This window comes from Esox lucius, chromosome 11 (genome assembly GCF_011004845.1).
Source record: "Esox lucius isolate fEsoLuc1 chromosome 11, fEsoLuc1.pri, whole genome shotgun sequence".
NCBI lineage: Eukaryota > Metazoa > Chordata > Actinopteri > Esociformes > Esocidae > Esox > Esox lucius.
The window spans coordinates 47,595,465-47,608,739 of NC_047579.1; the positions used below are offsets into that span (position 1 = coordinate 47,595,465).

Consider the following 13,275-nt stretch of genomic DNA (forward strand, 5'->3'; position numbering starts at 1 on the left):
CCCCTGTAGTTCCCCTGTAGTCCCCCTGCCTTCAGGACGCTCAAACGGTGAGATCTACATCAGTCTACATATTTGAATGTTGGCCCTTCTCTCCAGACACATGCCCAAGACGGTGGAGGAGTCTCTGCTCGGAGATCACAGTGACTCGTGGATCGACGCCGACTGCCCCGAGGCCAAGAGGTTAAAGGTCGAAGAGCCCAGCATCCTGTCAGAGAGTGAAGACGCCGTGGACTGCAGACAGTGGACCCAGCACCACCTGGCGGCCGCGGACATTCGCATGCCCCCCTCCATGGCCCTCACGCCACCCCAGGGGGAGTTTGACCAGGACTGCATGGATGTCAACGTTAGAGGGCCTGGTCAGTGTTCACCTCACGTCGTCCTGCACCGAGTTGCTCCTTCGGTTTGGTGGTTTCATTGACTGACCCGCCGTCTGTCTCTCTCCAGATGGTTTCACCCCTCTGATGCTGGCTTCCTTCTGCGGGGGCGGTCTGGAGCCGGAGCTCCCAGAGGAGGAGGAGTCCGAAGAATGTTCTGCCAACATTATCTCTGACCTCATCTACCAGGGGGCCTCATTGGCTGCCCAGACGGACCGCACCGGAGAGACTGCCCTCCACCTAGCCGCCCGCTACGCCCGCGCCGACGCAGCTAAACGGCTTCTGGATGCCGGCGCCGATGCAAACGCACAGGACAACACAGGACGCACGCCGCTACACGCCGCGGTGGCCGCCGACGCCCAGGGCGTCTTCCAGGTAAAACTGGACTGGACTCGAGTAGCCCGGCTCTATTCGAATGGCGATGTGTATCGTTTGTTTAGGCTTCTCGTAATGGTTTTCATCCAATCAAACAAACAGATCCCAGATAATATAAAGAAAATTAAGCAACAGTACAGAGAAGCAAAGTCTCAGAGAGGAAAGAGTTGGAACGACCGAACGTGGCATGATACCACTGACTCAATAGAAAACCAGAGCGCTGAGACCGAGACGTAGCCTGCAGACCCTTTTACAACATAGAATGACCTCAGAATTCTCCCAAATCCTTCTATTAAAGGGAGATCGTTTTGACAAAACACTTATCAAACTAAATAATGAATACACTGGCTTACAGTTACAAGTGTGGGTGGAGAAGGAGCCGGTCGCAGGAGTTTGAAGAGAAATTAGTTTTATTACTCAAGTTCAATCGCTGTATTATTAACAAAGTGAGCATGGTGTTAACTATTTTACTACCAGAAAAATATAGCCTTTTATTTTTAACCAGAAAACTAAATTGCGTTGATAGTTTACACCCGAGCCCCTCCTTAAGTCCTTGGTACCAAATGTGTAGTGGAAACAGGAAAGTCTGGAGGCAACATGAGCATAAACCACCGATGTGAACCTGGTGCCGGCACAAGTGTGTTCCACTTGCTGAGCACAGGGCTGTGCCCTCTCCCACACTGACATGCTGTTGTGTTCTGGTTAGATTCTAATCCGGACCCGGGCCACAGACCTGGACTCTCGTATGTACGACGGCTCCACCGCCCTGATCCTGGCTGCCCGTCTGGCCGTGGAGGGAATGGTGGAAGAACTCATCACCTGCCACGCGGACATCAACGCTGTCGACGAACTGGGTAGGTGACCGGCTAACCCACGGAGGGTGTCTCTGTAGGGGGACGGAGTCGCTGTGGTTGAGGGGTGATCCTGGGGTTGAGGGGTGATCCTGGGGTTGAGGGGTGATCCTGGGGTTTTAGGGGTGATCCTGGAGTTGAGGGGTGATCCTGGAGTTCAGGGGGGATCCTGGAGTTGAGGGGGGATCCTGGAGTTGATGGGTGATCCTGGAGTTGAGGGGTGATCCTGGGGTTGAGGGGTGATCCTGGGGTTGAGGGGTGATCCTGGGGTTTTAGGGGTGATCCTGGAGTTGAGGGGTGATCCTGGAGTTGAGGGGGGATCCTGGAGTTGAGGGGGGATCCTGGAGTTGATGGGTGATCCTGGGGTTGAGGGGTGATCCTGGGGTTGAGGGGTGATCCTGGGGTGATCCTGGAGTTGAGGGGTGATCCTGGGGTTGAGGGGTGATCCTGGGGTTGAGGGGTGATCCTGGGGTTTAGGGGTGATCCTGGGGTTTTAGGGGTGATCCTGTAGTTGAGGGGGGATCCTGGAGTTGATGGGTGATCCTGGGGTTGAGGGGTGATCCTGGGGTGATCCTGGAGTTGAGGGGTGATCCTGGGGTGATCCTGGGGTTGCAGGCAGTCAGAGAACTGACAGCACTGTGTTGTTTCAGGTAAATCCGCTCTGCACTGGGCAGCTGCTGTAAACAATGTGGAGGCCACCGTGGCCCTGCTGAAGAACGGGGCCAACAAAGACATGCAGGACCTCAAGGTACCGCCAGCCCTCCTCCATGTAGATAGCTGTGATTCAGTGTTGATTCAGTCAGTACACAGATACCGGACAGCCAACATCTCTTTAACTCTTTCTTATTCTGCCTTGGTTAGGAGGAGACCCCTCTCTTCCTGGCGGCCCGCGAAGGTAGCTGTGAGGCCGTGAAGATTCTCCTGGCTCACTTTGCCAACAGGGAGATTACAGACCACATGGACCGGCTGCCTCGGGACATCGCCCAGGAGAGGATGCACCATGACATCGTTCAGCTGCTGGACGAGTTCAACACGGTTAGGAGTCCCCAGGGACACGGAGGGGCCCCGCATCACATGGCGGGAACACACACCCTGTCCCCCCTCATGTGCCCCCCCAGCGCCTTCATGCCCAGCCTGAAGAACACCCCCCAGGGGAAGAAGAGTCGCCGTGCCGGGGCCAAGGGCTCAGGTCTGGCGGGACAGCACGCCCAGAACCTCAAGGATTCAGCCAAGGCCCGCAACAAGAAGTTAACCCTGGACATGCAGAGCGCCCTGCTGGAGAGCTCCGTCACCCTCTCCCCCGTCGACTCCCTGGACTCCCCACGCGGGGGCGCCAACAACGCCGGCTACGTCACCAACCCCTGCTCCCCGGTCGCCATGCCCTCCCCGGGTCTCTTCCACTCCTCCATGTCGGTGCCCAACACTCCCATGGTGCATGGCAGCATGATGGATGGCTCCGGGCCCTTCACTGTGTCCCTGGCCCAGCTCAACGACCTGGCCGACGCGGGCATGTCCATGCAGGGCCGCGTGCCCATGGCCGGCCAGGCGACCCAGGGACCCCACGGCTACGTGCTCAACGCCGGCCAGCTGGGCATCAACATGGGCCTGGTGAGCCCCGTCAGCGTGCCCTTCGACTGGCACAGCCGCATGCCGCCCTCCTCCCAGTGTGGCGGGCAGGTGGTGAACCTGGTCCACAGCAGCCAGGCGGGCCTTCACTCCCAGCAGCAGAGCAGCCTGATGATGCAGCAGCACCTGTACCGCGGCGGCCAGCAGGGCATGCTGCAGCCCACGCCGGTCAACGCCAGCACGCCCACCTCCCTCAGCCCCAGCAAGCTGGCCTCCATCGCAGAGCAGCAGCACCACAGCCACTCCATGGCCAGCCAGCAGAGCCACCGCATGGGGACCTCCACCCCGCCCGCCCCCCAGACGACGCAGCCCCCTCCGGCCTTCTTCCAGCAGCAGCCCCCCCAGCAGCAGCCGGCCCAGGCCCAGCCGGCCCCGCAGCCCGCCTCTCCGCATGCCTCCCAGGCCCCTCCTCCCCAGGCCGGCAGCAGTTCCGCGGGCCTGGAAGACTACCCCACCCCACCCTCCCAGCATAGCTACACCTCCGCCCTGGACGCCACGCCGAAGCATTACCTCCACCTGCCTAGCGAGCATCCTTACCTGACCCCCTCCCCAGAGTCGCCCGAGCCCTGGTCAAGCCCCTCCCCACACTGTGTGTCTGATTGGTCAGACTCCACTCCCAGCCCGGCTGTGGCCGGCCCTGCCCAAACCCAGATCCCCCATGTTCAGGAGCCCAGTGGCAAAATGCAGGTGTTTGCATGAAGACCCCCCCAGACACCTGGTTCACACCTGGCCGTAAAGGTCTGTTTGTTAGTGTTTATGTCGGCCTGGTTCCAAGATTTTTCATTGGATTTGGATTGACTGTTATCACGAGGACCGTCTGCTAGTGTTAGCAGAGAAAGAGTAAAGGGAAATGCGTGTTGTCTCGAAATAAAAGAGCAGACAATGTAATGAAGTAAGACTTATTCTGTCACAGATGGACTTGTTTTTTTTATTATTAAAAAAAAAGTATATGAAGAAGAAAACTAAGTCTTTATTTAAAAGACTTAGGGACACTCTCCTGAAAAACTAACAAACTTTTTCAAAAGTAGATAAAAGAACGAAAAAAAGCAAAAATGTTGAAGGGAATTCCTTTATTTTTATTTATTGTTTTTTTGTGTGTTTCTCATCACTGCCTTGTCAGGTGTTCCCTCTGCCCTCGTTCTGTGGTGAACTCTTCCACAGTACTTCACTCTCACCTGTTAAATGGAGGACCTGCGCTGGGCTCAGCTGAGGCTAGTGTCCTTACAAGGAAAACTGCCAGTGATTCACTCCCATAAGTGTGTGTTCACTCCAGAGCCAGCCCACCAGCAGTGTTTAACACTCAGTAGACAGATCAACACAGGGCTCTGACAGAGAGAGGAGGAGGGCTTGCCGCTCTTGACTGATATTATTTATTTAGGCCAACAGGTAAAGCGATCAAATTGGCTTGGGAAAACAATATGTATTATTTTAAGTTGGTCGGCATTAGTGATATTATGTTCTGATTTGAGAAACTAGGAGAAACAAATGAACTGATAACATTCCGTAGAAGTATTATTTGTAAGAATGTAGACTGACGGGCGTCTCTGAAGCACTTCGTGGGGTAAAGGGTTTGGAGGACGGGTTGTCGTGAGGTGGGTTCGGACTCCCAGATGGGGCACTCTTCTCGTCCCCACACAGACAAAGAGCCAGGGGGGCTTTTCAACACTCATTACATTGCATTAATTGGCCAGTGTTCAGTCACACAGACCAACAGACCAACTAAACGAAAACAGTGTTGTGTTACGTATAAGGCCCGTTCCTATGGACTGAGACACTTTGATCCCCAGACTGTCTTGATGATGTTTAACCCCCCCGCTTGGCCTGGCATCCACCTGGTCACTAGTCTCATTTTCCGGGTCTAAAGCGTTTACACCCCACTGTCAGAAAAACCACGCTGCCTCCCATCGCTACTTCAGTGATAAAGCTTGTTTTCACTCATTCTGAACCTTCATTTAGATGAGGGCATTATTATATTTGCCAATTCTAAATCAGCCTGTCACTACCCTATTAGTTTTGGTTTAATTCACTTTTGTTATTTTTCTATTGTATGTGTTGAGACCATGGTTACCTTTTTGAACATCACATGGATGTACTAAGCTATGTTTTATTGGCTGCTATTCTTTAACCACTCCCACGCCACCAGTCCTGCATGTTGCCTGTCACTGTCCTCGTTTTAGCGTGCTGCCGCCTCACTTTTCGTCAACGTGTCAGTGGTACGCGACCAGAAGTTACAGCCTTTTCCTGGTTGGGTCCTGCGCTCTGACGCCCGGCCCGGTTTTTGTGTCCTGGGACTGGTTCTGCCTTTCGTACTATTGCTGTCAACGTTATGCATGCAACACCATATAGATAGAGCTAGGAATTGGGCCCGGTGTCACCTGGGCCAAGCGAGGCACATCCTCCTCCATTGGTCATTGAGGTGTCGGTGCGTGTTTCGGTTACGGTGCAGTCAGTCACCGTGAGGGCGTGGCTGGTGAGCTGGGATGCTAGTGCTCTGTCACTCCTCAGGGAGGCATTATACTAGGGCATGCAGAGGAGTGTTCCCTGCATCTTTAGCAGCCTGCAGCCCGCCAGCCACGGAGGTGACGTGTCCGCATGACATGTTGGAAGACCAGGAAGGAGAGAGAACACTACTATGTAGTGCTGCCCCCCACCCCCTACTGTATGTCTTTACTGCAGTCACGGATGTGCCTCCCCACGCGGGATCCAACAAGCCCTCCCAAAGCACTGCCCGAACACAGCTGCCCTCTGGCTAGGTTTCTACTGAATGGTCTAGCCGCACACCTCTCCACCCGCCACCATATCCTCACCCTGTGGCTGTTTCCTTCATAGCTCCAAGCCTGTTCTCTACAACCAGCTACTATATTACCAGTGGCTCCTGGGAGGTTTCTGGGCTCTACTGATACTAGGTTCAGATTCCAGTTCAGGGTTCATGTAGTGATTTATTTTTATTTTTTTTCACCGATCCTTTGATTTCCTTTCCTGGTCACACTGCTACTAGTGCTCTGTCTGTACATTTCAAATATCCCCGCCTGTAAATAATGTTCGTCCTGGGTAGATCTATTTGTTTAAGTTGAGTCTTATGTTTCTAAAAATTATTACGTACTAAAAAGGACAAAAAGAATATGTACTTCCTTTTAGCATTGCTGTCAAAACTGAGGATGTGACTGATATTTTATTGGTCTTGTATTAGAACAGTCATAGATATTTCTATCATTATTATTAATTCCTATATACTTGTTTAAAAGTAGTTTAAAAATGATTGTACATATAAAACACTTTCCACAATGTTTCTTTTTACAGACAAAAGTTGTAAAATAAGTTACTTCTAATAAAAACTGTAGGGAACTACATTTCTGTGTTTGTATCTTTTCACATTCGTCGCATGTTCGGAGATTTATATTTGACTTGTGTATTGATACTTACGTAATTGTTTTTATATTAGTATTGAATATATGCATTAATGTATGAATATATAATATTATATTCTGAAGAAACTGTAGATTGTAGTGGATGTTTAAAATCATCACTTGTTTCCCTAGATTTAGAGAGGCCTTGACTATATGGGGTCATTGATATTGACAGTGCTTCTTATCACATGTCCTCAGTTGTGTCCAGGATTGCAAAATTCTCAGTTAATTCAGAAATCCTTGTTCGGGGATTAGTTCATACCTTCCTAATTTCAGGAATCCTTCACACGTGATTGCAGGTAAAAACTAAGAATTTAGTGTCTGGATTTTTGCAACCCTTGCTGTTCATGCGCTGATTCAGTGGAATTTCCACTGTCAATATTGTGCAAAAGTAAACAAGTCTACCGTGTAAGAGGACCCCTCCTGCCGTGTTCTTCAAATGGCATAAAACCCCTCTCAAAACCTCCCTATTCATTATTGTTCTCTGTTTTTGTTACTCCTGGAGTGGAGACAGATCCCAACCTTGGCCAACCGTCCCCATGGTCATTCTGTCCTATCAGGGAAGTAATGAAGGTGAGATTTGTTAACCTAAAAAAGTGTGTGTGGGGGGGGGGGGTGGTCATGATTCTGTGGTCTTAAGTATGAATAAGTTTAAGTATAAATAAGTAAGTTAAAGGGTAATTTATTGCAGGCTATAGGTGTCATCCTTCTATTGATCCCTGTGGCAGTCCATACCCTACCACAAATGACCATGCCAGTGGATTGTGCTGATGTATATTCCGGGGGCTTCGGACACAGTGGAGTGTTTACCATCTACCCTGGGGGAGCAACCTCTGCTGTCCAGGTCTACTGTGACATGGGCTGCGATGACCGACCAGACGGAAAGAAATGGACGGTCTCAATGAAGCTATTGTTCATTCTCTTTTGAGCCAAATTCTGGTTTAACCTGTGTTGAAGCATGCTCTGTATTGTTTGAAGTAGAGAATGTAGATAAGGGACTGATCAAAATGTCCTCAGTGTGGAAAATGTGAATGCGAGAGCCTATCTATTTTAGGTGATCCAGAGGAGAAAGGATGGGACGGTGAACTTTTACCGTGGATGGGACCAATACAGGAATGGGTTTGGCCAGGCCTCTGGAGAGTATTGGTTAGGTAAGAACCTGATGCTCTCTGCATGTTTGAAATGTCTATGCTAGCATACTAAATGCCTAAAATGTCTGTTAATGTAAATATCAAGTGTTCACCCATCTCTTCACGTTCTCCACCATTATGGTGTACTCTCCCTCAGGACTAGAAAACATCCATCTCCTAACTCAGAGAAAGAAGTATGAATTACGGGTTGACATGGAGGACTTTCAAGGTGCTAAAGTCCACGTCCAGTACTCATCCTTCTACATTGACCCTGAGCATGAAGGATACAAGCTGCATTTCAGTGGCTTCAAAGATGGAGGTGCTGGTGAGTAGGAAGTACTTCTCTAGCATTAACAAACGGAAAAGTCTACTTGATAGATACAAAATAACAGAGGTTCTACTGTGAATGGAAATGTTGATCAATTCATTCACTGCATTTCAGGGAAATCTATGGATATACACAATGGGCAGAGGTTCTCCACCTTTGACAAAGACCAGGACAGTAGCACTGCGAACTGTGCCCAAACATATCTAGGAGGATGGTGGTATGAAGAATGCCACAGTGTCAATCCTAATGGAGAATATCTGTGGGGCAGTTCAATCTATGGTATTGGTATCAACTGGGTGTCTTGGAAAGGGTATAAATACTCTCTAAAAGCCATTGCAATGAAGATAAGGCCTGTAGAATAATTTTAGAGCCTTTCACCTTTAATTTGACTCATATTGCATTCAAGGGTTAATTAATCCTAAACCTGATTTGCAATTATATTATTGAATTATATATGTATATGAAATACATGTTGTGACATTATGTATATTTTGTTGTTATGATAAGTCAACAAACAACATACAATTTGTAGAAATCTATTGAGACGCAAGTTGTCTACGAAACTTACCCTGTTCCATTTGGTAAGGATTGTTTGTAGCTCAAATGTCTGGGATCTTTGCCAATAGATAATTGAGTTTGAAAGCAAGGTCGTGTTGCCTGGTTCAGCTACAGTTTCCTGAAAATGATCACTCAAAACATGCCCAAAAGTCAAAGAAAATGAAAATGAAACCCAATATCACAGGAATAAAGTGGACAAGGCCAAACTTGAATAAGGAAAGAGAAAGAGGGCAAACTTAAAACATCATTAAGATTCACTCCATGTTTTCATAAATCTCTATTAATTATATACACCTTGGCCTTCTTAGTCCTTGAAATGGTGGATTTTAGGAATAATGTGATGACACGCTGCTAAGATGGTCTAGCCCAGTCCCTTACCAAAATGAAAGTGCTAAATTACCCTTTTAAATATATATTTTTTAACAGATTTTACACATATTCTCAGTTTTAGTCTCAGAGTTGTTTTTTGACTGTATAGTTTGGAACAGCTTTTCCTCTAATTTGACTACACCGGGCCTTTTTTATTTTTATTGTTCTTGTTTTATCCTCCCTATACAAGCTAATGCTAACATGTTTCATGGAAACTGCATGGGGAGGGGTGTGGGACAACCGAGCTTTCATGTCCTTTAACTGAAACCAAACTACAATAAGCTGGCTGTCTAGCCTGCTCCCTATTCTCTTGGTTTGTACCTAGTCAGTTCTCGTCAGATCCATCACACTAAACTAAACTAACTTTATTCAGATCCCTTTATGCTCAGTGTTTGAAAAATGTAATTAAATGTAATAATGACTTGATAAAGTACCAAAAGCATCATTTTAACGTGTGCCTCATTTCACCCTTTGTAGGAAGTTAGTCCTGAAATCCACTTTTTCCTCAATTGTTTGTTTTCAAGCTAAAGTTATTTTGTTGCTTTGAAAAATAAATGGTTCTATAGATTAGTATGAATTTAATGAGATTCTGATAAAATAATACACTTGTTAATACACAAATGTTTCACTTCATCTTGGAGATTCGAGCTTGCAGCCTGTCTGTTACTGGTCAGTTGCTCTGTAACCACTTAATTAACTTGATTAACATATATCAGAACTGAACTGTTGTTTTAATGTGGTGAAGGATTTTTTTTTATCAGAAGAAACACGGGATATCTAATAGTCAAACCAAGAATGTGAGAAGGTCAAACAAACCGTGTCAATCCAGGTAGTCACACCTTTGCTTCAATTCAAAGTGTGTCAGAATAATTTTTACACACTTGTTGTTGGCAATACTAATCATTGTTTAGTAATGAAAGATGTATCCACTAAATATATGTCTGATTGGTAGGTTAATTTCTCTTTCATTCATTAAAATGCACCTTTGCCAAAAAAACATTTGCTGCTCCATCAAGCAACTGTAACGAGGACGCGCATGGAGGACCCGCGTCACCCCTCCCGACGTGGTGTTCGGCGCTCGTCATCACCGGCCTTCTAGCCACGCCACTCCTCCTCCCACGGCACTGTCCTGTCTTGTTATTGCACACACCTGGTGTCCATTCCCTCATTAGATCGCTTATATAAGTTCCTGTGTTTCTGGCTGTCTTTGTGTGGTATTGTTCTATGTTTGGTGTTTGTATTGCGTAGCAGTTGCACGCTTGTTTGTTTTACGCGTGCCTATTCTCTAAATAGAAAGAAGAGTAACTACCTCCCTGCGTTTGGCTCCCTTATTCACGCACCTTGACACACCTTTGACAGCAACAAGGTGAATGTTGTGTTTATTCAAACATTGATTGAGACAGGTGTGCGCGGGTGTCCTATGTCACTTCTGCCTTAAACAAACAGAAAGTTAGTTAACAATACAGTACAAGTACTGTCTTACACAAACAAACAGTTGGGGACACGTTAACTTACTTATGTAACCGATAGTTTCACTTAATTTCACTGATCGTATACCGCTCTTTGTAACTCTCCTGGAATATTTTTTTTTAAATATGACACGGAGAGAGTTCTAAGGTATACTTGCAGTTGCAATCTTGGGTTATATACTGTAACTGCATCATTGGCTGAAATGCATTTACATGTGACCAGTTGACTGTGCAATAAAAGCTGATGTGTGTAGGAGGGGACCTGTTCCCTATAATCCTACTTCTTCTAAGAACAAATTAGCTCCATGCTGTACAGTCAGTTGTGAAATGGATAGGCTACAGTATAATAACATAATTATATTGCATACTTTGCCTTGGGAAAGTATTCAGACACCTTCACTTTCTCCACCTTTTGTTGTGTTATGGACGGAATTTGTAATTGATCATATTTATTTATTCTTCCCTTCAATCTATTAACAATACTTCATGAAGACAAAGCGATAAAACATTTATAAAAATTTGTGCCAGTTTATTCAACAAAATAAATTAAATATGTCATATGCGTTAGTTTTCAGAACCTTTATTCAGCAACCACAGCTTAAAAACTTTGTGCATATGCATCTATCAGCATTGCAAACCTGGATTTGAGCCATTTCTCCCATTATTTCTTGCAGATCTTATCAAGCTCTGTCAGATTGAATGGGGGGCATTGGTGAACTGCAATTTTCAGGTTTCACATGTGATTCAAGTCCAGGCTTTGGCAGGCCCAGTGATGGACATCCACAGATTTTTCCAGAAGACACTCCAGTATTGTCTTGGCTGTGTGCTTTGGGTCATTGTGGTATTCATTTGTCCCTCAATTCGGACCAGTTTCCCAGTCCCTGCTGCTGACAACCATCCCCATAGCATGAAGCTCCCACAACCATGCTTCACCATGCTTCATCAAGGGGCGGTAACCCTCAAACACCCTGGTGGTCAGGGAAGCCATCCAACTGAAGAAGGAAGAAAGAAATATGTTATCCCGGGGCACTCCAGAGACGGTTGCAGTTTACCGACAGACCCGAAGGGCTGCGACCTCTGCTGTGAAAGAGGCAAAACAGCGGGTGTGGGAGGAGTTTGGGGAAGCCATGGAGAAGGACATTCGGTCGGCACCAAGGTGTTTCTGGAAAACCGTCCGCCACCTCAGGAGGGGAAAACGGGGAACTATCCAAGCTGTGTACAGTAAGGATGGAACACTGTTGACCTCAACTGAGGAGGTAATTGGGAGATGGAAGGAACACTTTGAGGAACTCCTAATGAAACTTTGACCGGCACAAACCAGCACAAACGAAGCACAAACGAACGAGACTATTTTGGGTGAATTTGGAGCATGTGGGGGGGCTAAGTGACGTCATTGTCTATAATTCAATGTCTAATATTTTAAAACCCAACGCAGCACAAACGGAACTTTTACCGGCACAAATCAGCACAAACGGAGCACAAACGAACGAGACTATTTTGGGTGAATTTGGAGCATGTGGGGGGGCTGAGTGACCTCAGGTTGACCTCAAAATATTATTTTAATATCTAAAAAACCAAAGCAGCACAAACGAAACTTTTTACAGCACAAACCAGCACATACGATTGAGCATAGTTTGATGAAGTTTTGCGTTGGGTGGGAAGCCAACTTCACGCAGCTCCAGCTCTTTACTCCTGGAGGGGGCCTGGGAATATGCCCATCCAGTCTACATATGTTTTGTGGATTTGGAGAAGGCGTATGACCGGGTCCCCTGGGAGATACTTTGGGAGGTGCTGCGGGATTATGGGGTGAGGAGGTCCCTTTTGAGGGCTATCCAATCCCTGTACGTCCAAAGTGAGAGCTGTGTTCGGGTTCTCGGTAGTAAGTCGGACTCGTTCCAGGTGGGGGTTGGCCTCCGCCAGGGCTGCGCTTTGTCACCAATCCTGTTTGTAACTTTTATGGGGCAGGATATCGAGGCGTAGTCGGGGTGGGGAGGGGTTGCAGTTCGGTGGGCTGGGGATCTCATCGCTGCTTTTTGCAGATGATGTGGTCCTGATGGCATCATCGGTCTGTGACCTTCAGCACTCACTGGACCGGTTCGCAGCAGAGTGCGAAGCAGTTGGGATGAGGAAGGATTAGCACCTCTAAATCTGAGGCCATGGTTCTCAGAAGGAAACCGATGGAGTGCCTCCTCCGGGTAGGGAATGAGGCGTTACCCCAAGTAAAGGAGTTAAAGTATCTCAAGGTCTTGTTCGCGAGTGAGGGGACAATGGAGCGGGAGATTGGCCGGAGAATCGGAGCAGCGGGTGTGGTATTGCATTCATTTTACCACACCTTTGTGACGAAAAGAGAGCTGAGCCGGAAGGCAAAGCTCTCGATATACCGGTCAATTTTCCTTCCTACCCTCACCTATGGTCATGAAGGCTGGGTCATGACCGAAAGAACAAGATCGCGAGTACAAGCGGCTGAAATGGGTTTTCTCAGAAGGGTGGCTGGCTTCTCCCTTAGGGATAGGGTGAGAAGCTCAGCCATCCATGAGGAACTCGGATTAGAGACGCTGCTCCTTTGCGTCGAAAGGAGCCAGTTGAGGTGGTTTGGGCATCTGCTAAGGATGCCCCCAGGACGTCTCCCTAGGGAGGTGTTCCAGGCACGTCCAGCTGGGAGGAGACCTCGGGGTAGGCCCAGGAGTAGGTGGAGAGATTATATTTCGACATTGGCCTGGGAACGCCTCGGGATCCCCCAGTCAGAGCTGGCAAATGTGGCTCGGGAAAGGGAAGTTTGGGGTCCCCT

The 13,275-nt window shown here is 47.9% G+C and overlaps 2 protein-coding genes across 2 annotated transcripts in view; both read left to right on the forward strand.

Annotated features, from left to right (window-relative positions):
* notch3 (notch receptor 3) overlaps positions 1–6,576 on the forward strand; it is a 39,685-nt gene extending 33,109 nt beyond the window's left edge. The window contains exons 22-26 of the mRNA XM_029123156.2: positions 97–356; positions 445–749; positions 1,456–1,603; positions 2,251–2,348; positions 2,462–6,576. Of these exons, the coding sequence (XP_028978989.2) occupies positions 97–356; positions 445–749; positions 1,456–1,603; positions 2,251–2,348; positions 2,462–3,925 (2,275 nt within the window). The 3' untranslated portion in view covers positions 3,926–6,576. The remainder of the gene's footprint in view (positions 1–96; positions 357–444; positions 750–1,455; positions 1,604–2,250; positions 2,349–2,461) is intronic.
* A 520-nt stretch (positions 6,577–7,096) lies between these two features.
* On the forward strand, positions 7,097–9,469 carry LOC105007049 (microfibril-associated glycoprotein 4). Its single transcript, XM_020050844.2, has 5 exons — positions 7,097–7,206; positions 7,325–7,528; positions 7,688–7,784; positions 7,921–8,088; positions 8,206–9,469. The coding sequence occupies exons 1-5, from the start codon at positions 7,201–7,203 to the stop codon at positions 8,451–8,453; spliced, it is 723 nt and encodes a 240-aa protein (XP_019906403.2). The 5' UTR covers positions 7,097–7,200; the 3' UTR covers positions 8,454–9,469.
* The last annotated feature ends 3,806 nt before the right edge of the window (positions 9,470–13,275 follow it).

Excerpts from the sequence above, each read along its gene's own strand:
- LOC105007049 (XM_020050844.2), top strand. Across the intron at positions 7,785-7,920 it reads CTCTGGAGAGTATTGGTTAG|GACTAGAAAACATCCATCTC; the intron begins GTAAGAACCTGA and ends ACTCTCCCTCAG. Across the intron at positions 8,089-8,205 it reads CTTCAAAGATGGAGGTGCTG|GGAAATCTATGGATATACAC; the intron begins GTGAGTAGGAAG and ends ACTGCATTTCAG.